Source organism: Acomys russatus, chromosome 25 (genome assembly GCF_903995435.1).
Source record: "Acomys russatus chromosome 25, mAcoRus1.1, whole genome shotgun sequence".
Classification (NCBI taxonomy): domain Eukaryota; kingdom Metazoa; phylum Chordata; class Mammalia; order Rodentia; family Muridae; genus Acomys; species Acomys russatus.
The window spans coordinates 10,592,829-10,614,247 of record NC_067161.1 but is presented as its reverse complement, the minus strand read 5'-3'; the positions used below and the strand labels follow the sequence as shown (position 1 = coordinate 10,614,247).

Below are 21,419 nucleotides of genomic sequence, written 5' to 3'. Positions count from 1 at the left end.
TCAAAGTGGTTCTTCCGTTTTTGTTTTTTCCATATTTGTTTTCTGTTTGAGGCTCAGGCTGTTCCTGAACAAAATCAAGGCTAATTTTGCGTTTCTGACTTTCCTCCCTCCTCTTCTTGTGTGCTGGTTGGAACCTAGGGCTAGGCAAGCGATTAGCGGAGCACAGTCTCATAACTCACATTTCCCAGCAAGAATTAACCTGATGGATAAAAATATCGGAAAATGCAGGCTATTAAAGAAAAAAAAAAAAAAATCAATCCAGGTGTGGTGTTGCAACCACACCAGAGAACTTTCAAGCCGGTAAAGGAATTCTTAGTTAAACTGAAACGGACCCGAGAAGGTGTATGGTGCCCAGGGAGGCAACCGCCAATCCCTCCGGGGTCCTGGGAACGCACAAAGAACTGCAGCGGGAGGCTGGGTGCCCTTGCATCTGTGCTGTGCAGATGAGCTTGCATAGAAAAATACGCTGCCTGCCCCGACCCTGCTGGTTGCCGTTTCTGGAAAGTTTCTCTCCTAGCAGAGGAGGTAGGCGCTTTAAGATGTTAAGACAGTCAGCGCAACTATCTCTCCGGGGTCTGTGGAGAACAAGATACCATCTCCTGCGTTCATTACCTCTGTACTCTTTAGGAACCTTCAAGGAGAAACTGGTGGAGCCCTGTGCAAGCCTTTTCTGGTTAAATGATCAAGTGACTATGAACAAGTTTAACAAACATGCAAGGGGCTGGAGAGGTGGCTCAGCGGTTAAGAGCACTGACTGCTCTTCCAGAGGTCATGAGTTCAATTGCCAGCAACCACATGGTGGCTCACAACCATCTACGATGGGACCTGGTGCCCTCTTCTGGCAGAGCACTGTATACATAATGATAAATAGGTATTTTTAATTAAAAAAAAAAAAAAAAAAAAAAAAAAAAAACCAAACATGCAAGAATAGTATGCAAATGCCAGCCGAGCTCGGAAACAACAGCTCAACCAAAAGGATCTTCAGAAAGGCAGGAATGGGTTGATTTACCAAGCTGGCGTGTACTTCCTGACTAGTCCCAGAGCCTACGTACCATTTTCGCGGGGGAAAAAAAAATAATTGGAGTGACTCCTAAGAAAAGCAATTAGAAGCTCAGTAAGGCGGCACATGGCACGTCTGTAACCCCAGCCCGTAGGAAGTGAAGGCAGGAGGATACGAAGTTCGAGGTCATCCTCAGCTTACATAGTGAGTTTGTGGCAGCCTGGGCTACGTGAGAGAAAACAGGGCTGTGGGACAATTTACAAGACATCTGGCCCGCTAATAAATACCAGTTTGTAGTTTGCCAGCAGTCCTTAATTAAAGGCCAATCTGATTCCAGATCACCGGTCTCTAGTCACCAGTAGTCTGTCTGCTTGGGTCCCAGTGTGACCTGTAGAGTCGTCAGAAGCCTGTGCCCTCCTCGGGCTCGCTGGTCCTTGCGTCTTTCAGGTCCCGAGGCGCAGACCCGAGAAAGGGAAGCCGCGCCGGGAACTAGCTAGGACCTCAGCTTTGCGGGTCTGAGGCGAAGCTTCCTTTCCCCGACCCACCCCCTTCTTTTCTTGCTTTCCGTAAAAATACAAAGGATTTTAAGGCAGCGGAGACCTCGCGCTTCGCATGGGAGGCACACTGCAAGGACTGCAGGCGGTCCGCCCGCTGCTGCGCAGTCCGCAGCCTCCCAGCTAGGCGTTTCGAAACCGCAAGGCGGACAGCCAAGGCTACACAGAGAAACCCTGTCTCAAAAAACTAAAAAAAAAAAAAAAAGAAACCGCAAGGCGGATTCCGGTGTAGAGGACGAAGTTAGACAGGAGGAGGACGAGGAGGACGAGGAGGAGGAGGACGACGACGAGGAGGAAGAGGAGGAGGAGGAGGTGGAAGGAGTCCCTCTAAAGTTCCGCGAGCTGGAGGGTGGGGTCGAGACGAATCGGAACAACTCCAGATTCTGCTGAATTTTCACCACTGGGTAAATTACCAGCTACTATCAATGGAGAGAGGTTTCACTTCACTAAGGACGTCGCGTCGGGCAGTTCTGGGGATGGGAGGTTGTCTGGCGCCCCATCTCCCTCGGTGCGCTGCACAGCGAGGCCCCGGACGCCAAGCTCCGAAGGTAGCGTCCAGTCCGGGGGTTGCTCGCGTGGGAGGCGAGGAAGGCTGCCTTCTAGGGTCAGGTCGGGTTGTTCCTGTTTCAGTAGGATCTGCCCCAGAGAGTCTCTCCGAAGCACGGTTTAGCGATGGGAGGAACACACGCGAGGATGAACCTCCTGAGCGCTTTTCGAGGGTCCAAGGCTTCACCGTCCGAGCCAGTCAGGGTTCTCCAATTTTCTAGGGCTAAGTCTTTATCCTAAGGTGAAAGCGGGGTGTCGGGAGCCAGGGGACTCCGAGAAAGAAGGAAGAGGAGGAGCAGGTTCCCACAGAGCGGTGGGCTGAAGTTGCAGGAGCCCAGCCAGAGGAGCTGGAGGCTGGTGAGGGCGCAGGGGCTGGAAGGCTGTAGTGATTCATTTAAAATATCCTGGGTAAAGAAATGTCCGCATCAGTTACTAGACAATCCTTTAAAAACTACCGGTGAGCAGGTAGTCCTTCTATACTTTTCAAGGTAGGAGAGAGCTGTCAGCCCCAGTGGCCTAATGGATAAGGCACTGGCCTCCTAAGCCAGGGATTGTGGGTTCGAGTCCCACCTGGGGTAGTATAAGGCTACTGGGTCATGTAAGGTGACATTTTGAATTAAACTACAAAACTAAATACATCAGAATTTGACCAGGAAATTACTACTTATAAGTATACATATAAGCAAGCTAGTCTGCAATGTCTGGCCTTTTGGGAAGCAGTCCATGTGTTCACTCACCTTTGATTATAAGTTCTGTTCTGTCATAACTCTGAAAGTCTGCACAGATTTAAAGTATGGAGGCTTTCAGGTGTACAGGAGCTCTGTTGGCTAAAAGCAGAGGTGAAAGGATCATTAGTAGAGGAAGAACTAAATACATTTGTTTCTGGTTGCGTGTGTGTGTGTGTGTGTGTGTGTGTGTGTGTGTGTGTGTGTGTGTGTGTGTTCCCCTATGTAGCCCAGGCTGGCTTTAAACTCCCCTTCCATTTCAGCCCCCTGACTACTCACTACCCTTACAGGAATGATCTTACATGCAACTCAGTTTTTTTTTTATTTTTTTTAAATTAATTTTTATTTAATTAATTTATTCAGTTTACCACTCAATTGTTATCCCATCCTGTGTATCCTCCCCTTCCTCTCTCCCTCCCACTTTCACCCTATTCTCCTCCCCTAGGTCTATGACCGAGGGGGACCTCCTCCCCCACTATATGGTCATAGGCTATCAAGTCTCATCTTGGTAGCCTGCTTATTCTTTCTTTGGGTGCCACTAGGCCTCCCCACTATGGGGAGGTGGTCAAATATGGGGCACCAGAGTTCATGTGGAGAATGTCCTGCCCATTGGGTAGATCAGAGTAGGGGTTTGATGTTTACTACTTGTATCGTCTTTGGTTAGTGCAATAGTTTGAGCAGACCCTCCTGGGCCCTGATCCACCTGTCATGATGTTCTTCTTGTAGGTTTCTTGGACCCTCTGGATCCTTCTATTGCCTCATCTCCTATATTGCTCCTACCTAGAGTCCCAGGGGAATGTCCTCACATCTATCCCAATCTCCTGGTAAGTGAAGACCTTCATGGGACTTCTGGGGTAATGCCCAATTATAAGTGGCAACTCAGTTGTTTTATTAACACTGTTCAACCTCACAAAAGACATTTAACCTACTTTGGTCTACTTGGATGATAAAACATGGGAGAGATTTTTATAAAACAAGTCCCGGATACCCCAGCTCTGACCAATGTGAAAGGCTTTTACTTCCCTGGACTAGACGAGGGAGTCAGAAAACAGGGGACTAGACGGGCAAGCAGGCGGGTCAAAGACAGGAAGCGAGGTTTCATCTTTGACATGTGGCTGAGGGGCCGCTGAAGAACTGGGAGGGTTGAGAATACTGCTTTAGCCAGGGCCATACATGATGTCCTATTTTGAATTTCTATTTAAGAATGGTCATTTCTGTGACCTTTTATTGTTCCTTCAAGGTGGGAAAAAGACTGGTGTCGCTCTATGATTTGGGGTCGAGCTATTTGGTCTGTGATTTAGGGAACACTCTGGTAACACACAGCCCAGGTTCTTTGAACCCAAGGACAATTATTGTTCAGGAACCTTTCTGGAGTAAGTGCTCGGTCACCACTGAGAGTGGAAGAGAGATGTCACTGGTGGACTGAAGCCAGGAGCCATGACAGCTCCAGCAAGGCTTTGGTGACAAGTCTGGTATATATATATATCCATCAGGAGTGGGTGGGAGAGGTTCAGGGTATAAGAGCCCTTGTCCAAGTGAGAGAAGAAAAACCCTGCTTTCTCACAATTCCATCCCTATTATACATATAACATATAATATTTCATATATATGATATAATATAATATATTATATAATATAATTATATATATGTATATATTGGTGTATATATATATAACTTTAGACACCATATGTTGACCATCTGAAGTCTCTAGTAACAATAAATCAGTGTTATGACAAGTGATGGCAAAACATGCTTTACAGTGAGCTCTTCTTAGTGTGGTCCCTCTATTAAGCAGCTAACCTGGTCCAACAGTAATGTGTTGTCATAAATGAAGACAATCCCAATCATACTATCTTACTAATAAAGACTCAGGAGCCAGGTGCTGAGGTGAAAACCTGCTAGCTCAGAGAGGCAGAGAAAGCACCCAGCTGACCTTCCTATTCAGCTCATGTCCTGGTGGAAAAGGCCCAAAAGGCTCACTAGCTCAGCTGACAGCCCAGGAGGAAAAGGCCAAAGAAAAAACCCATGGCCAAAGGCTTTCTAGCTCAAGGCTCAAAAAGCCAAAGGCCAAGGAGCTGATGCACTCACGAGCTAAAGAGCTAAAAGCCCAAGAGCAGCTTCTGCTTCTTCAACTCAAAGTCCCGCCTCCTCTTTAATCCCTGCCAGCTGGTTTCTTGCTCCGCCTCTTGACCTAGGGCTAATTTTATTAAATCCAGTGTACAGAAAACTCTTGGACTAAAAGTGTGTGCTAGGGCTGGCTGAACCACACCATAATCACCTGTTTACAATGAACAGAAATTTCTTGGATTAAAGGTGGATGTTAGGGCTGAACCACACCAAACAAGAGACAGGGTTTAAAAGAGAAAGAAAGAAAGAAAGAAAGAAAGAAAGAAAGGAAGGAAGGAAGAAAGAAAGAAAGAAAGAGGTTTTTACGGTTCACAGTCTCACAGATCAAATGTCCCGCAACAGTAATGTGAGGCTTTTGACCTGGCCAGAAAGTCTGTCCTCCTCACCAGAAGAGCTTTTCCCTTAACAAGTCCTTAGCTCCATGTTATTGTTCTCCTCCTGTGGAAAAAGTAACCCTAGAAGTGTTTAGGAGCCATACAGGGGAGCAGGCACCTCCCCTCCTCCATACTTTTGGCTTTTCTGGCTTCTGGCAACGAAGAGGTTTCCCAAAGGCCCAAGGACATTTTTTGGCTTTTAGCCAAGGAGAACCTGGTCACTTCTTTGCAACCTTTCCCCCTAGACTGCCTACCTAACTTTTGGAACTTTTTCCCACCCTCCCCTCCTGGCCGCCCCCCCCCCGCACCCCCACCAAGAGGTACCCCTAACTGCCATTATGGAATTAAGACAGTGACTGATCTGGCTTCTTCTACCTAGATGAGACGGACCAATGGGCCTGGCAGTCATGGTCCCCTCCAGCAGCCCTCCTCAGAAGCACATGGGAAGTTTTCTTTCCATACAGCCAGGTGTCTAGAGGAAAGAAAGTCCTTGGCTGGTGCCTGGATAGAAATGTGAGGGAAATGGGTGGGGGTGGGGGTGGTGGTTGATTAGCACTAACGGCCTGGGCAGGAAACCAGGAGAACAGAACAGAGGAACCGTCCAAGTCAAAGTCCATTAGAATCTCCTTTAGAGATTAGAGCCTCTGTCCAGCAGGCTCCTCCTTGTTCTTTGGCCTCTAAGGCTGGTTTACAGAGTGATGAGCCCAGGCTTTGCTTTCAGGAGCAGCTACAATCAGCGTGAGGTCCCTCCCAGATGGTTTCTAGATAAGGAAAGAAAGGAAACTTACCTGTCATCTAATTTTCAGGTTAGAACAACAGCGGGCACATCTCCCTCAGCTTTGGAAGAGAACGGTGAGTAATCAGTTTGTCTACACAACATCCCATCTGGATTTAAACCTGATGTCTGGGGAGTGAGATCGTTGGGTTTACCTTTTACTCTTTGGTTATATGTTCTTGTCGGACATTTGAGACCATGCAAGTCGTCAAAACCAATCACTTTCTTTTATCAGCTATGACCAGTTGAAGAGCTAGTCCTCAGGGGTCACTTTAGCTCGAGAGGAACCTCTGGCTTCTCCAGCCTTCCTTTACCAGTTAGCATGAAGGAAAAACGTCCTCTGCCAACCCTCCTCTTTGTAGACTGCACAGTGGTTCATGTCCACCCAATGGAGTCTCTATGACCGACTTGTAAAAGAAAAAGTGACTCACCAGGGCTAAAGGACATTTTAAGGATGCCTCAGGATCCTCTGGGACAGAGTTGATCTTTAAGAGCAAAGAGAAAATATTCCCCCCTTTTGCTCCCTCTCACTACATCTGTATAGGCCTCTGTGTGTGGTCACTGCACACCCGGTGGGTCAATCGCACCAGTCTTGGTACTTTTTACTATTGTGTAATATTTAGACAAAGCAAAGACAAAGCACAAATGCTATTAAATAAACTTTGAATAAATTATTAGACATACATTTTAACAAAGGCTTCACATTAATGTATTAAACTTTAGCCTTAGAAATTTTAATATCAGGGATGGAGAGAGGGCTCAGTGATCAGGAGAACTGGCTGCTCCTCCAGGGGACTTAGGTTCAGTTCCCAGAACCCACATGACAGGTTCCATGTAGCAGATCCTCCAGATCTAGGGGATACAGACATGCACGTGCATACAAAAACACCAATGCATGTGATTAAAATTAATTAAAAATTTAATATATAAAGCTGGGTGTGGTGGCACAGGCCTGTAATCCCAGCACCGAGGGAGGCAGAGGCAGACAGATCTCTGTGAGTTCAAGGCCAGCCTGGTCTACAAAGTGAGTGCAGGACAGCCAAGACTACACAGAGAAACCTTGTCTCGAAAAACAAAAAACAAAGAAACAAACAAAAACAAAAAAACTCCCAAAACTTTAATATATAAAAAAGAAATTTTAATATTATATATAGTCTCATCTTTTATCTAACTATATGACTTTTTCCAAAACCTTGTAGCTTGCTTAAGCTTTCCAGCTTTTAACTCTGAAGGGAAAACCCTGCCATCTTTATCTCCGTCTAATCAGTAAGAGCAGCTGTGCAGACTCCCATTGCTTCTGGTAGCAGATGGACAGATATAGCAGCACACAGTAGACTGTCATTAAACTGGTGTTTACGACATCCAGCAGCACTCAGCTAAGGAAGCCCTGCTGAAACTTAGAAATTGGTGGCCTCCGCATACTCCTTTTCTGTAGCCTGTCCCTGGGGCTGTACCTGCAAGCAACGACACAACCCAGGCTATGCAGGCTCAGCGCGACAGATACAGAAACATGGAGCAAAGGAGTCTGGAGGAAGGAAAAGCACTCCAACTCCAACTCAAGGGAAAACAGGGCTGGAGACACAGGGCAGAAAGAATAGGCATAAAGACCCAGCAGAGCCCCCAGCAGAACCCCCAGCAGAACCTACATTCCAGGGTGAACTTTCCCCCAAGTCTATGTTTCAGAATGTCACTCGCTGCCTCTAGCCCTTCCCCAGACTCTTCTCTTCCTCCTCGCCCCCCATAAACTTCCTTATAGCAGATCGATCGCATGCTGTAATTTTTCAGGGGTACATCTTGGCACCCCCTCACCACATCACCCTTACAGACCATGACATCAGCTCCCTTTGTTAGTGGCTAGTGTTGGAGACATACAACTGGGAAAGTTGTAATGTCTTTCTTAGAAACCAGGAGATACAGCACATAAAACAATTTGTCAAAATCAGGCAAAACAAAACAACAACAAGAACAATTGACCATGGAGGTCTGGTATCATCTCTGTAGTCTAATGTAAAAATGCACTGACCTTGCCACTTGGCAGTCCAGCCTCGCTGGAGCCCCCTCGGGGTTTTCTGTTTCCATGGTTCCATTAGGCACCAAGCAAGGTGAAAACCAGAAAGGAAAACAAAGTTGAGAGAAGAGAATGGGGGGACATGTGACTGTGTAGCTGTAACAGCAGGAAATTCTAGAGGTGTGGTAATTGCCCTGGGAGCTCGGGTAGTTTTATGGGTCCCATTGCTTTCCTTCATGCCGTAGGGTGCGCTAACCAAGATGGCAATGAAGTCACATGGTTATGGCCATCGTGATATTATTAACCAAGGTGATGACGACCAAGTCACTTGGTTGTCTCCATGTTGATAAAAGGTCACCAGCCAAGATGGTGAGAATACAATGTGGCTCTTTTTGCTTATTGTGAGCTCAGCTCTATGATAAAATTAGCCCCTTTAGGACACACGCCTCTCTAGGACCCATGTGTCTCATAGATTACACGTGGACAGTTACTCCTTTTCTTAAAAAAGAAAAAAGAAAAAAAAGCACAGAGTTAGGTTAGCACGGGCCTAGGAAAAGGCAGTACACATAGCCTAGGAATACAGATCTTTAAAAAAAAAAAAGGCAAAACAAAGAAACAGAGAAATAACTTCCATGGTCTCAGCCCAAGGAAAGTGAGTCCAAATGTCTTACCACAAATTATAACTGTGAACCCCAAGCAGTGTCATCTAGAGTCATTTGACCCCTCTCTAGTTCCTAGGGACAAGTATTTCAGGGAAGGGGAAGCCAGGAAAGAAGCCGAGGGACAGGCTATGTGTGCCCAAGGCCCATAGGTGGCGCTGTTGCCCTGGAAGCACGTGGTGCAGCTGGGGAGGAGGACGCCACTTCAGCATCTTTCTCACCTGAACTGAGAGAATAACCAGCCGTGGCTGGCCTGGGCTAAGATCAGACAGATTTGTGACTAGTGTATCCCTGGGTACGGGATGCCCCAAAACCCCTCTATAGCCAAGCCCCATCGGCCTCTCATCAATTCAATTACAAAATCCCACCAAAAATACCGCCTGTTCTCAATGCCCACTCTCTCTCTAAAGCCTCAGGGGACTTAAGCCCCTTATCTCTGACCTTTTAAGAAAAAATCCTCTACGCCCCCACATCTTCTTCCTTTAACACCCCCAAATGTGATTAAAGGTAAAAGACAGACTTTAAGCAGCCTGGAGAGAAACAGGGTCTACTGACCGACATAATTGCACAGTTTAAACTGTCTATTTAGAAAGTCTGTGTTTTCAGATAGGACTAAATTGGGGGCCCCAGATGATGACATCACCACCCTGAACTTCCCCTCCACTTCTAATTGCACTTAGAAGTCATCCTCTTACATATAGGATAATTATAATTAAGTACTATTTTTTGTGATTGGACCCTGTGTTATGGCATGTAAATGAGGTACTTATCCCTGAATGTAGATGAAGGATCCTGGCGCCCTTAGCCCTAGTGAATCAGACACACTCACCCACAAACCCCTCTCCACTGCCCAAGGTTTATAATTAAAGGCTGACTGGCATGCTCAGGTGCTTGCTCTATTGTTCATCATTCATCCACCACGACCATCTGAGACTTTATTTATTCCACGGGGAATCACCACTGGAAATCTGGTGGTCAGGCAGCAATGGCAGAACCGCCTTTGCAGCCACTGGGGCCTGCTCCACCCTGCTGCTAGCTGGGTACTAACCCCCCGGTGAAGCTCTGCCAGGCCTGCATCTCACCGGACCTGCCTGCCAGTGGGTTTCAAACATCTGCCTGCTTTGTCTGCTGTGCTTAGCCCAGCGCCTCAAACAAGGAGCTGTAACACTTGGTATTATCATGGGCTTGTGGGGCTCCCAGGTCTCCACTGCCTTCTGAGACCTACAAGTGTTAAACTGTAACACTCCATGGGAAACTAATTTTTCAGCCCCCCCTTGACCCCTCCCCCTGAGACACTGGGAACCTGGTTTAGTGCCCCAGCCTCAGACCTCACCCTGAGCACTCTATGCTTTCCCTGAGCAAGAAACGGAGCCTTGGGACCTTTGACCTTGAGGTCTGTCCGCTCTCTTTCAGAGGCAAGCAGCATCTGGACTGGCCCACGGGAAGTAGGACCTGGACTGACCCACAGGTGGTGGGACCCAGGACACCCACCACCAGACACTGGACAACATCCTACCTGGCATTTCAGGATCCAGACTGGTATATTGTAAGAATGTCTTCGCCTTTGTAAGGGGCCCTAGGAATTGTGAGAGGTTCTCATGCTTGTCTGTACGACCTCTCAGACCTTGTCATATTTTTCTGTTTTAAGGGTGGCCTTACAAAGTCCCACCAGGAGACTATAAGCTATAAATTGATCTCTAGCTTGGATGTTCCCTGGGGTATTGTAATTCCACCCAGGGTGGAGGCTGGGGACTGCCTCCATCCCAGTGGCGTGGGCAGTGTCAGTTCCATGGATTCCATCCTCATGGGCCCCAGCCTGATCCTAGACTCGCCTGCATCCTCAGGGAGAAGATTGTTTGTAAAGATCATACAAACATCATGGAAAGTAAGAGTATAAGACTGAGTGATATAGCCGGGTGTGGTGGCGCACGCCTTTAATCCCAGCACTCTGGAGGCAGAGGCAGGCGGATCGCTATGAGTTCGAGGCCAGCCTGGTCTACAAAGAGAGTTCAGGACAGCCAAGGCTACACAGAGAAACCCTGTCTCAAAAACAAAAAAACAAAAAAACAAACAAAAAAAACCACCCAACCCTGCCCCCCCAAAAAAGACTGAGTGATATACCAGGGAGATACCAAAAGAACTAAAATTGGATTTCAGGGTAACTGGGGCAAAGGTTAAGAAATAGGCCTACAGTAGATAATCTGACCAGCTGCAAAGAGCAGCCCCACTAGAGATAGCATTGCCTAGTGACTGACCCGAAGGGTCTCACCGGAGATAGAGTTGATAAGAGACCCAGTTTTATGGCCACATTCCTTGCTGCCCACCGGAGATAGGGTTAATAAGAAACCAGACACTTCCCTGGACAACGTAATGAACAAAGAAAGTTAAGCCATGGGTGGTCTTGGAGCATTTTTCTGTAGCTTGTCACTTTAGACATTAGACCTCTATGTTACTCAACCAATAGGCGCTTGCCAGGTTGGAACTCCCCTGCTTTGGGGCACTGGGGGGGACAGGAACCTATAAATTTACCCTCAGCCCAGAGATCGAGGCTTTTTCTGGCTATCACTGTGTTGGTGACTGGCCAGAGCCCGGCTCTGAGTCAATTAAAGGTCCTCATGTATGTTGCATCAGTACTGAGTCCTGGTGGTTTTTTGGGGGTCTCGTGATCTGGGTATCGCACCAGAATTCCTTAATAAAGGTGGAGGGATCAACAGCATAGGGCCCCATTCTCTTCATGAAAAGGGAATATGTGCTTTGACGAAGACATCCATCCCAGCAACTTCCCACAATGGGAGAGCCATGGCTGCTTTAGGCGAGGTACAGCGAGGTGAAGGAGGTACTTTAGCGGAGTGAGGAGAGTAGCAGGAGGGCTAGGGGTTACTGGGGTGTGTAGGTGGATGCAAGAGAGAGCTGATTTGGGAAACCTGCTTCTGAAGAGAGAGAAAGGGAAACTGGGCAGTTGAAGGAGAGGGAGCTGAGGGTTTAGGCCTACAGGGGAGCGTTCATTAGCCAGATGGAAAATGGAGGCAGGGGCATTCTGTTTAGGCTTCAGAGCTAAGAGGAACTGAGTGGGGGGGGGGACAGGGAGAGGGCTGGGAGCAGAGATAAGAGCAGGCTGGGACATAGGGGACCTCTTTCCATTTCCCCGATCGATCACGGTATTTGAAAAGGTCCCTAATAATATTGGGATTTTAAAGTGCTGTTATGTGGTCATCTGGGTTGGTTGTCTAAGGGGTATTGAGGACAAACTCAATTGCAAAGGCGAATAGATTTGGAGCCCTCGCGGTCAGGTGCCAGGTGGAGAGGCTGGTGATTTTCTAAAAGGCATCTCAAGGGTGACGGAGAGAGGATGAGAAAGGGGAGGAGTAATGACACAAGCAACTCAGTGGGTTGTCACCCGGTGTCACTTAGCTCAACTCAACGGAGGTCAGAGCTCAGCTTGGCTAACCCTGGAATGAGAGCTTAGCCTCGCTAAGCCCGGAACAGCAGAGGCCCGAAGGCTAACCGAATCTCTAAGAAGGGGATCTCGTCCTCAGCAAAGGATCAAGGAAAGGGGTCACAAAAGCCACAAGGGCCTAGAAGGATTGTGGGATCATAGGCAGCTTTGAAGGGAAGGAGCTAGGAGGGCAAGTAGGGTCGCAATGGCCCAGTAGGGCCTAGATCAGGAAGGGTCAAGATGACCCACTTGGGCCTAAGAGGACTGCAGGGTTGCAGCTCCAATGGTGGAAGAACCGGTCAGGTGGAGAGGGCTGGCTGTAGCCTTAAAGAGCTTGGCTGGGGGCACCTCTACCTCTAAGAGTTACCAGAGGGATGCTGGACACTCAGCGGTCCCTTGCTCAGACTCAGGGAAGAGTTTACACTGGCTAGAAGGGGAAGCTTATCTAATTGTTGCTGGTGGATGGGGTGTTGAGCAATCAGTGAGTCTGCTGAAGGCCAGCTGGAGAGGGATGGCATCCTAGTGTGGCTCAGAGCAGGAGGAGAGCACAAGCACCGGAAGAGCCTGTCCTAGTCGCAGCACCAAATGTTGTTAGTGATGGCCTGCCTTCTGGTACTTGCATGGAAGGGTGTCCAGGAAACTCACAACTCCAAGGGCTGGGAAAGTATCCCAGTCCTGAGGTGGGACAGTGTCCCAAAGGTATCCTGAGACACAGGAATTCAGGGATCACACAGCACTGGGAGGTAGCCTCCTCAGCAGAGATGTTGCAGCTCCCAGGAGAGGGTTTCTCCAAACCCCAAGAAGCTGGGAAGCCTAGGAGGCTGAGCCTTGCTTCTTCTCCAGTTGATGAAGCTCCCAGGGGAGGTGTGCCTCAAACTCTGAGGAACTTAGGAATCTGAACTCTATTCCTTGTGCCTTTTAAAAATCCTATCCCTTGTATCCTCCCATTCCTCCCTCCCTCCCATTTTCCCCTTACTCCCCTCCCCTATGTCTGTGACTGAGGGGGACCTCCTCCCCTTGTATATGCTCATAGGGTATCAAGTATCTTCTTGGTAGCCTGCTATCCTTCCTCTGAGTGCCACCAGGTCTCCCCATCCAGGGGACATGGTCAAATATGGAGCACCAGAGTGCATGTGAAAGTCAGACCCCATTCTCCACTCAACCACTCAACCAGATCTGGGTAGGGGTTTGAAGTTTACTGCACGCATTGTCCTTGGCTGGAGCCATAGCTTGAACATGTTCCTTGTTTCTTTCTTTCTTTCTAAGATTTATTTATTTATTTATTTATTTATTTATTTATTATGTATACAATGTTCTGCCTGCATGTCTACCGGCAGGTCAGAAGAAGGCACCAGATCACATTATAGATGGTTGTGAGCCACCATGTCGTTGCTGGGAATTGAACTCAGGACCTCTGGAAGAGCAGACCATGCTCTTAACCACTGAGCCATCTCTCCAGCCCTGTTCCTTGTTCCTTGTTCCTTGTTTCTTGTTTCTTCTCCTCTTCTTCATTGCTTCTTCTGATGAGAGAGTCACCACAGGTGGTAAATCTCTTAAAAGAGATTTATTGGAGGGACAAATTCAGGAAAAGACAGCAGGGTACTGGGCAAGCACAGCCTTTATATAGGGTTTCTTAAGGAACAGAGCTTTCTGGGGGTTCAGGGATTTCCAGAGTGTGGATTGGTGGGATTTCAAGTCCTGAGCTTGGGGGAAGATCAGAGATTGGTGGGCTTTCCTGTTCAGGGTATTGGTCGGTTCTCCTGGTTAGGGATTGGTGGGGGTTTTGTTCAGCTTTCTCATTAGTTTAATCTGGGATGAGTCCTACTCAGCGGCTGGAAATGGCAGTTACAGAGATCTGACCATTTTTCTGCCTTGAGGGGTAATAAAATTTACAAGGAGTCCAAAACTTACCAAGAGTCCACTGTGAAGGCAGTAGGCTGAAGCAGGAAAAGTTGTCGTCATCGTGGACAGCTCCCAGCGGGCATTCTGAGGCTGGAAAATGTCAGTTTCCATGCCAGTAGGATGAGGCGACAGTTACCATGGACAGCTCTTGTTGAGCCGCTGACAGGAGCTGCCCTTTTTATCACTGGTTTCCACAACCGGAAGGCAGGAGGGAGAGGCTGACTGCCCAGAGGTCAGCGGGAGGACTTTGTAGCGAGCCACTCGGAAATTTTAGTGGTCTGATGCCTAAGGGCTAGACTTAGCTCTTAGGAGGGGGTGGTACAATGGGTTGCCACAGCAGGGAGCCAGTGCGCCAAAGGTCTTGGGGGTGGGCAGTGGATCGCTACAGCTTGGGGAAAGCAGCGGCCACAGCAGCTTGGGGACGGGGCCCAGTGGCTTGTGGGTAGACCACCAAGGCGTACTGGCCCAGGCTGAGGCCTGAGGTGTTATATCTGCTGCGGTGGGCCGCCTGCCTCAGCGGCTGCTGTGATCTGGAACATCTACAGTAGGAGCAACAGGACGCCATGGCTTTCCCCCCACTGAGGGGCTATGGCTGCACCCACAGCACTCTCCGTACTACCACTTTTAAATAACACATTTACTAATTCACGACTATTTTCTTTTGGGTGTGTTTTTTTGGGGTGGTGGTGGTGGTAATTAGCTTTGTGAGGTGTTCTATTTTGCTTTGGGGGACTAATTTTGGAGACAGTGTGGGTAGAAGTTATGTTCTGGTGTCTGGTGAGTGTGTAAGAGCTCGCTGTGACCCTGAGGTTTTAGTTTTATCTCTTGTAGCTGAATGTTACTTATTGAGAGGCCATGAATGAAACATTTGGGTTATAAGGACTCAAGAAAGGTTGCTTAGAGCAAAGCATGCTCTTTGTAGTTGTTATATTTGTGTCCTTAGAGCAGAGCTGTCTATGAAGTTGGAAAAGGTTTATTTTGGCTCATAGTTTCGGAGAGGTCAGCCTGCGGTTGCTTGGCCCTGTGCACTTGGGTAGAGCAGGCTGGTGGAAGTATAAGTCAAGTACGCCTTTTCATCCCATGACAGACGGGCCATAGAGCAGTCGGAGCAGATGGGAGCTTGAGTCAGGGTACAGCCCCTAAGGACACAGTCCAACACACCTAGAGTTTCCAGTTTCCCAAGGTGATGGCCCGACCTAGAGACACAGCTTCAAAACAAATTTCTTTCTTTCTTTCTTTCTTTCTTTTGTTTTTGTTTTTGGTTTTTCGAGACAGGGTTTCTCTGTGTAGCCTTGACTGTCCTGGACTCCCTTTGTAGATCAGGCTGGTCTCAAACTCAAAGCGATCCGCCTGCCTCTGCCTCCCAAGTGTTGGGATTAAAGGCATGTGCCACCACGCCCGGCCTCAAAACAAATTTCTTGAGGGCAGTTGTCTTCTAGCTTTAAATTTCCAAATGACATAATTTCAAGGATGTGGGCCTCATGCGGCTAAGGCTGGCTCCACTATGTAGCTGAGGCAGACTTTGAATTCCTGATTCTACTGCCTCTGTCTCCAAGCTGTTGAGCTTACAGGGATGTGCCACCATGTCTGAGAAGATTTTTTTTTTTTTTAATTAAAAAAATGTAGCCAATCTGGGCACGGTAGCCCACGCCTGTAATCTCAGCACTCTGGGATGCTGAGGCAGGTGGATCTCTGTGAGTTCGAGGCCAGCCTGGTCTACAAATCATGTCCAGGCCACCCAAGGCTACACAGAAAAGTGTATATGTATGAGTGTGTTGCCTGCATGCATGTCTGTGTGCCAAAAACATGATTAGTGCTTGCAGAAGCCAGAAGAGGTCCGGATCCCCTGGAACTAGAGTTATGGATGGTTGTGAGGCACTGTGTGGGTGGTAGGAATTGCACCTGGGCCTCTGCGAGATGGCTACTTGCAGCTTTTTAGATAAAAATGTTTCTTTTTAAGGTTCTTAAAACAAAAGAATTTTCATACAATGTCTCCCCTTACCAAAAGATGAAGACTGACTGAGCAGCCCAGTAAAGAATGCTGGACAGTTATGGGTGGTGAGATTGCTCCATGCGGAAGGGAAGCAAGCCTGCTGCCCTGAGGTCGATGTCTGCAAGTTCCATGGTGGAAAGTGATACCCAGCTCTCTGCAAGTGCTTGCCCCTTCAGGTGCTGGCTGCTGGTGCTTGCTTTCACAAGACTCTTGATTTCTGTTTTACTGAGACACCAGCTTGTGACATTCACCAGTTTAAAGTATCTGAGGAGATAACATGGTAGAACAAAGAATTCTGACATTTTTCCTAATCTGTGAGCCTGCTGGTGATAGGAAAGATAAAAAAGTAATAGGTATGAGGGATGTGGACATAAAAACCAAGACATAGAAAGTCTCATTGGTATTGAATGCTGAGTTGAAGGCAGTGACCTGTGGCTTTATGAGAAAAATTAGTTAAAAACAGCCAATACGGCCAGGAACAATGGCACATGCCTGTAATCTCAACACTCAGGGAGGTAGAGGCAGCTGAGTCTCTGTGAGTTCGAGGCCAGCCTACACAGCAGAGATTTCAGGTCTATGTACACAATTGCCCCATAAATCGTGATTGAGAATGATGGTGGCGACACTAGTGTGGGCAACCTGCTCCCTGACGGATAGAGCAGTCTATGCAGTATGGGATGCTGCTGGGATGCAGGATGCAGGCCAGTGCTGGCGGCAGCCTCCCGTCTCTTCTTTGTGCCTGGCCTGGTCTGTATCTAGGATTGTGTAAATGCACTCTTTGGTCTTCTCCTGGAACTGCCTAACAGTATTAAGTAACATGACTACCCCCAGGTGCCAGTAGTGAGTGTCTACTCCAGAATTGTTTCCAGTCTTCAGGGGGGCTGGGATGGAGAGATGGCTCTTCCAAAGAACCCCGGTTCGATTCCCAGCACCCACACGGCAGTTCACAACTCCCTGTAACTCCAATTCTAAGAGATCTGATAGCCTCATACCAATGCACATAAAATAAAGTTAAATAAACTGTTTTTTTTTTTAAATAAAAAAGTTCTCTATATTTTTTCTTTTTATGGCAACTTTGTAGCTTCTTCATGGGGTCTTCTCCTAACTCTTTTCTAACAATATCTTTCTTGGCTCAGCTCAGCTTCTCTTGGCTCAACTGTCATGCGCTGTCTTTTCACTCACTCTGCTAGTTCAATCCACTCTCAACTGTCTCTTGCCTTACTCTACTCAAACTCTTTTATTCTCTCTAGTCCCATTCATTCTTCTTCTTGTCCCAACTGTCTTGATCCCACTTTTCTGTCTCCTAGCACCTACTCCTGCCTACCCCTCTCTCTTCCTACTCTTCCCTCTGCTCTCAGCCTCTCCTGGATTTTATATCCTCTCCTGTTCCCAGAAGTCCATAAGCCAACTGACACTGAAGGGCATAGGGTCATTTAAATAGGACATGAAACACTGTATTTTTTGGACTATAAGACTCACTTGACCATAAGACTCACCTAGTTTTTAGAGCAGTAAAACAAGAAAAACAGTAAAAACAGCTATCAGACCGTAAGGCGCACCCCAATTCCCCCAACACTTTTGCTAAGGGAAGTGCATCTTATGGTCTGAAAAATATGATACTTCAGACTACAGTTACCCACGGAACTCAAGGATTCTTTTTTGTTTATTAGAATCCATAGTCTACCAGTTTATAAATAAACTCACCCGTGGTTTTCATTTCTCATTCCCTTTAAAATTAAAAACAGAAGGCTTGTCCCATGGCCCCTCATAGAAAGGACTGTGGGCATACAAAAGTAAGTGTGTGGCATGGTCTCCAGATGTTATCAGGTGAGGCTGAGTAAGCAGAGTGAAGGATGCAGGTATGACCTAATGCATAGCCTCTGCCTGGTGGACGAGGGCTTTGCTGAGGTCAAGAGTCATAGATACTTAATACCAGCAGTTTCCGTCAGTCATGTGTCACAACTCCTTGAGGTGACTGTAATGGAGGGAGAAGTTTTGTGATTCTGAGGAGGTCAGTTGCTTTCCCAAGGTCATACAGCAGGTAGTGGTGCATGAGAAAGGACGTACAGCCCTGTGAATTTCTGAAGGTTACCAACTCTCTTTTTTACTTTATATTTATTCTTTTGGAGACAGGGTCTCACCGGGTATCCTTGGATGGCCTGGAACTCACTCTGTAGACCAGGCTAGCCTGGAATTCACAGAGATCTACCTGCCTCTCCCTCCCAAGTGCTGGGACTTAAGGTGAGTGCCACCTCAGCTGGCTCAGTCTCTTCTTATAGGCCATCGGATTTCTCAACAATGACTTTAGCTTGGGCCAGCTGGGTAGAGGAGGAAATACTGGGTTCTGAGTTTTCCTGTTGCAGAAGGTTTTTTTTTTTTTTTTTTTTTTTTTTTTTGCCAGGAGTTCTCCTCAATATCTCACCATTCTCAGTGTTAAGCCCTAAGACAGAAAGAGCACAGCACAGCTGACAGGTCTTTATTATCAGTCTTAGACCCCAAAGAGTCCAAGGAGGAGAAAGGACAAATTGCTCTTTGCTTGTCTCTAACGAGGCTCTTGGGGACTATGGCTCTAGTGGCCATGGAAGCCCTTCTGAATAGCTTGCCCTGTGGCTCTCCCAGATGATGCTCTGGTTCTGAGCAATGCGCTTGTGCGCCAGAGACTCTGGCGTACAGCGACAACACCAATAGCAATTTGTCTCCCTCAGACCAACAACTGCTGGCCAAGCAGAAAAAGTGAAGGAGGCCCAGCGCTTCTGGTGACATCAAGGACTGTCATCTGCTCTAAACTCAGGTGAGTAGGACTTTGTCAGTAACTGCATAGTCCAGGTGAAGCCTTCTAGGGACACCCCTCAGTTTTAATTGGAGCCCTGACATCAATGGCCATTCTTTGTTTGTTTTGTTTTGTTTTTTTAGACAGGGTTTCTCTGTGTAGCCCTGGCTGTTCTGGACTCACTTTGTAGACCAGGCTGGTCTCGAACTCACAGAGACCAGCCTGCCTCTGCCTCCCTGAGTGCTGGGATTGAAGGCGTGCACCACCGCACCTGGCTGGCCATTCATTATAATCACGCATTATAAGCAGCTTTGGTCTCATCCTGTTCTGGGATCCTGACTGTCAGTAGTCCAGGTCGGCCAAGCTTCTGTCGGTACTTTCCAACTCAACCTTTCTGCTTTAATTATACAGTTCAGCTCTGCACATAGCCAAGACATCCTGGCTTAGAAATGAGAAGTGAGCTCTGTGGATGAGTCTAGAGAGCAGCACAATGTGATTCTCCTCCGGGGGGAGGTTTTGGATGAGGCCGATTTGGTCCTTAGAGAAAGCAGTCAGGAAGGCGTCTTTGTTCAAATGAGAGAGGATGGACAGCCCATGTTGTCTTCAAAGCAACATCACTAAGGATGCTGACAGCAACTATAATACTGGGCATTGAATGCTCGCTCCCTGTTAGCATCCTTGGCAACCTCTCTGTGTGAGTGTGGGCATTTTTTTGTGGTTTTCTTTTTTAGTGTTTGTATAGATTACTTGTACTAAATAACAGTTTCATCATGGCATTTTTACACATATATAAAATGTACTTTGATCACAAGCAAATCCTATCATTCCTTACTGTCTTTTGCATCTCTTCTGGCCTCCCTGTCCATTGAAGTAGCTCTCCTTCTACTTGAATGCTTATTATTATGCATTAATTAATAAAACAATATTAATCAATTAAGCCTAAAAATAGGATCTCTCTACATAGCTCAGGCTGTACTGAAATTCTCTATGTAAACCAGGCTTGGCAGAAACTCAGAGAGATCTCCCTGCCTCTACCTCTGGAGTACTAGAATTAAAGGTGTGTGCCACCATGGCTGACCCTTGCTCATTAATTAGTTAATTATATTTGCCAAGTTTTTTTTTTCTTTTTTTTTTTTGGTTTTTTGAGACAGGGTTTCTTTCTTTTCTCTTTCTTTTTCTTTTTTTTTTCCATGCTTTTTTTAAAACCTAGATTTTTCCATTTGGAAAGAAATGTAGCTGGGCAATGGTGGCACTCGCCTGTAATCCCTGTATATAGGGAGGCAGTGGCAGGCAGATCTTTGTGACTTCCAGGCCAGCCTGGCCTACAAGGTTAGTCCAGGACAGCCAAGGCTACACAGAGAAGCCCAATATCAAAAAAACCAAAACCAAAACCAACCAACCAACCAACCAACCAAACAAACAAACAAAAAAACCCCAAACTAAAAACAAAACAAAAGCAAACAAAAAACAAACAAACAAAAAAACCCAAAAATAAAAAACACTCTTTCACTAGTTCCTATGACATATTTATCTGTAATTTTAGGTGTCTGGTCTTCACCAGTACTCTCCAAGTTTTTAGGATTTAATCATCTTTGCCTCCTGAAAGTCCAATGAGAGGCAGCAACCAGACCAGCGTCTCCGAGTTCTTCCTCCTGGGCCTCTCCAGGCAGCCCCAGCAGCAGCAGCTCCTCTTCCTGATCTTCCTCATCATGTACCTGGCCACCGTCCTGGGGAACCTGCTCATCATCCTGGCCATCGGCACAGACTCCCGCCTGCACAGCCCCATGTACTTCTTCCTCAGCAACCTGTCCTTTGTGGACGTCTGCTTCTCCTCCACTACCATCCCCAAGGTACTGGCCGACCACGTCCTCGGGAGTCAGGCCATTTCCTTCTCAGGGTGTCTCACACAGATGTATTTCCTTTTCCTGTTTGTGGACATGGACAATTTCCTGCTGGCTGTGATGGCCTATGACAGGTATGTGGCCATATGCCACCCCTTACACTACACAACAAAGATGACCCAGCAGCTCTGTGTCCTCCTTGTGGCTGGGTCGTGGGTGGTAGCCAGCCTGAATGTCCTATTACACACCCTGCTCATGGCGCGACTCTCATTCTGTGGGGACAACACCATCCCTCATTTCTTCTGTGATGTGACCCCCCTGCTGAAGCTGTCCTGCTCGGACACGCACCTCAACGAGCTGATGATTCTTACAGAGGGGGCTGTGATCATGATCGCCCCATTTGTCTGCATCCTGATCTCCTACATCCACATCACCTGTGCCGTCCTGAGAGTCTCATCCGCGAGGGGAAGATGGAAAGCCTTCTCCACGTGCGGCTCCCACCTGGCCGTGGTCTGCCTCTTCTATGGCACCATCATCGCTGTGTATTTCAACCCCTCATCTGCCCATTCCCCTGAGAGGGACACGGCAGCCACTGTGCTGTACACAGTGGTGACCCCCATGCTGAACCCTTTCATCTACAGCCTGAGGAACAGGGACCTGAAAGGGGCCTTAAGGAAAGTGGTCCATAGGAAGATACTCTTTTTCTGA

The 21,419-nt window shown here is 47.5% G+C and overlaps 1 protein-coding gene and 1 non-coding gene across 2 annotated transcripts; both read left to right on the top strand.

Moving 5' to 3' along the window:
• The first annotated feature begins 2,605 nt into the window (after window positions 1-2,605).
• Trnar-ccu (transfer RNA arginine (anticodon CCU)) lies at window positions 2,606-2,678 on the top strand. Its single transcript has one exon. It is a non-coding gene; the product is annotated as a tRNA-Arg (tRNA).
• Window positions 2,679-20,480: 17,802 nt separating this feature from the next.
• On the top strand, window positions 20,481-21,419 carry LOC127208167 (olfactory receptor 1361). Its single transcript, XM_051167551.1, has one exon. The coding sequence runs from the start codon at window positions 20,481-20,483 to the stop codon at window positions 21,417-21,419; it is 939 nt and encodes a 312-aa protein (XP_051023508.1).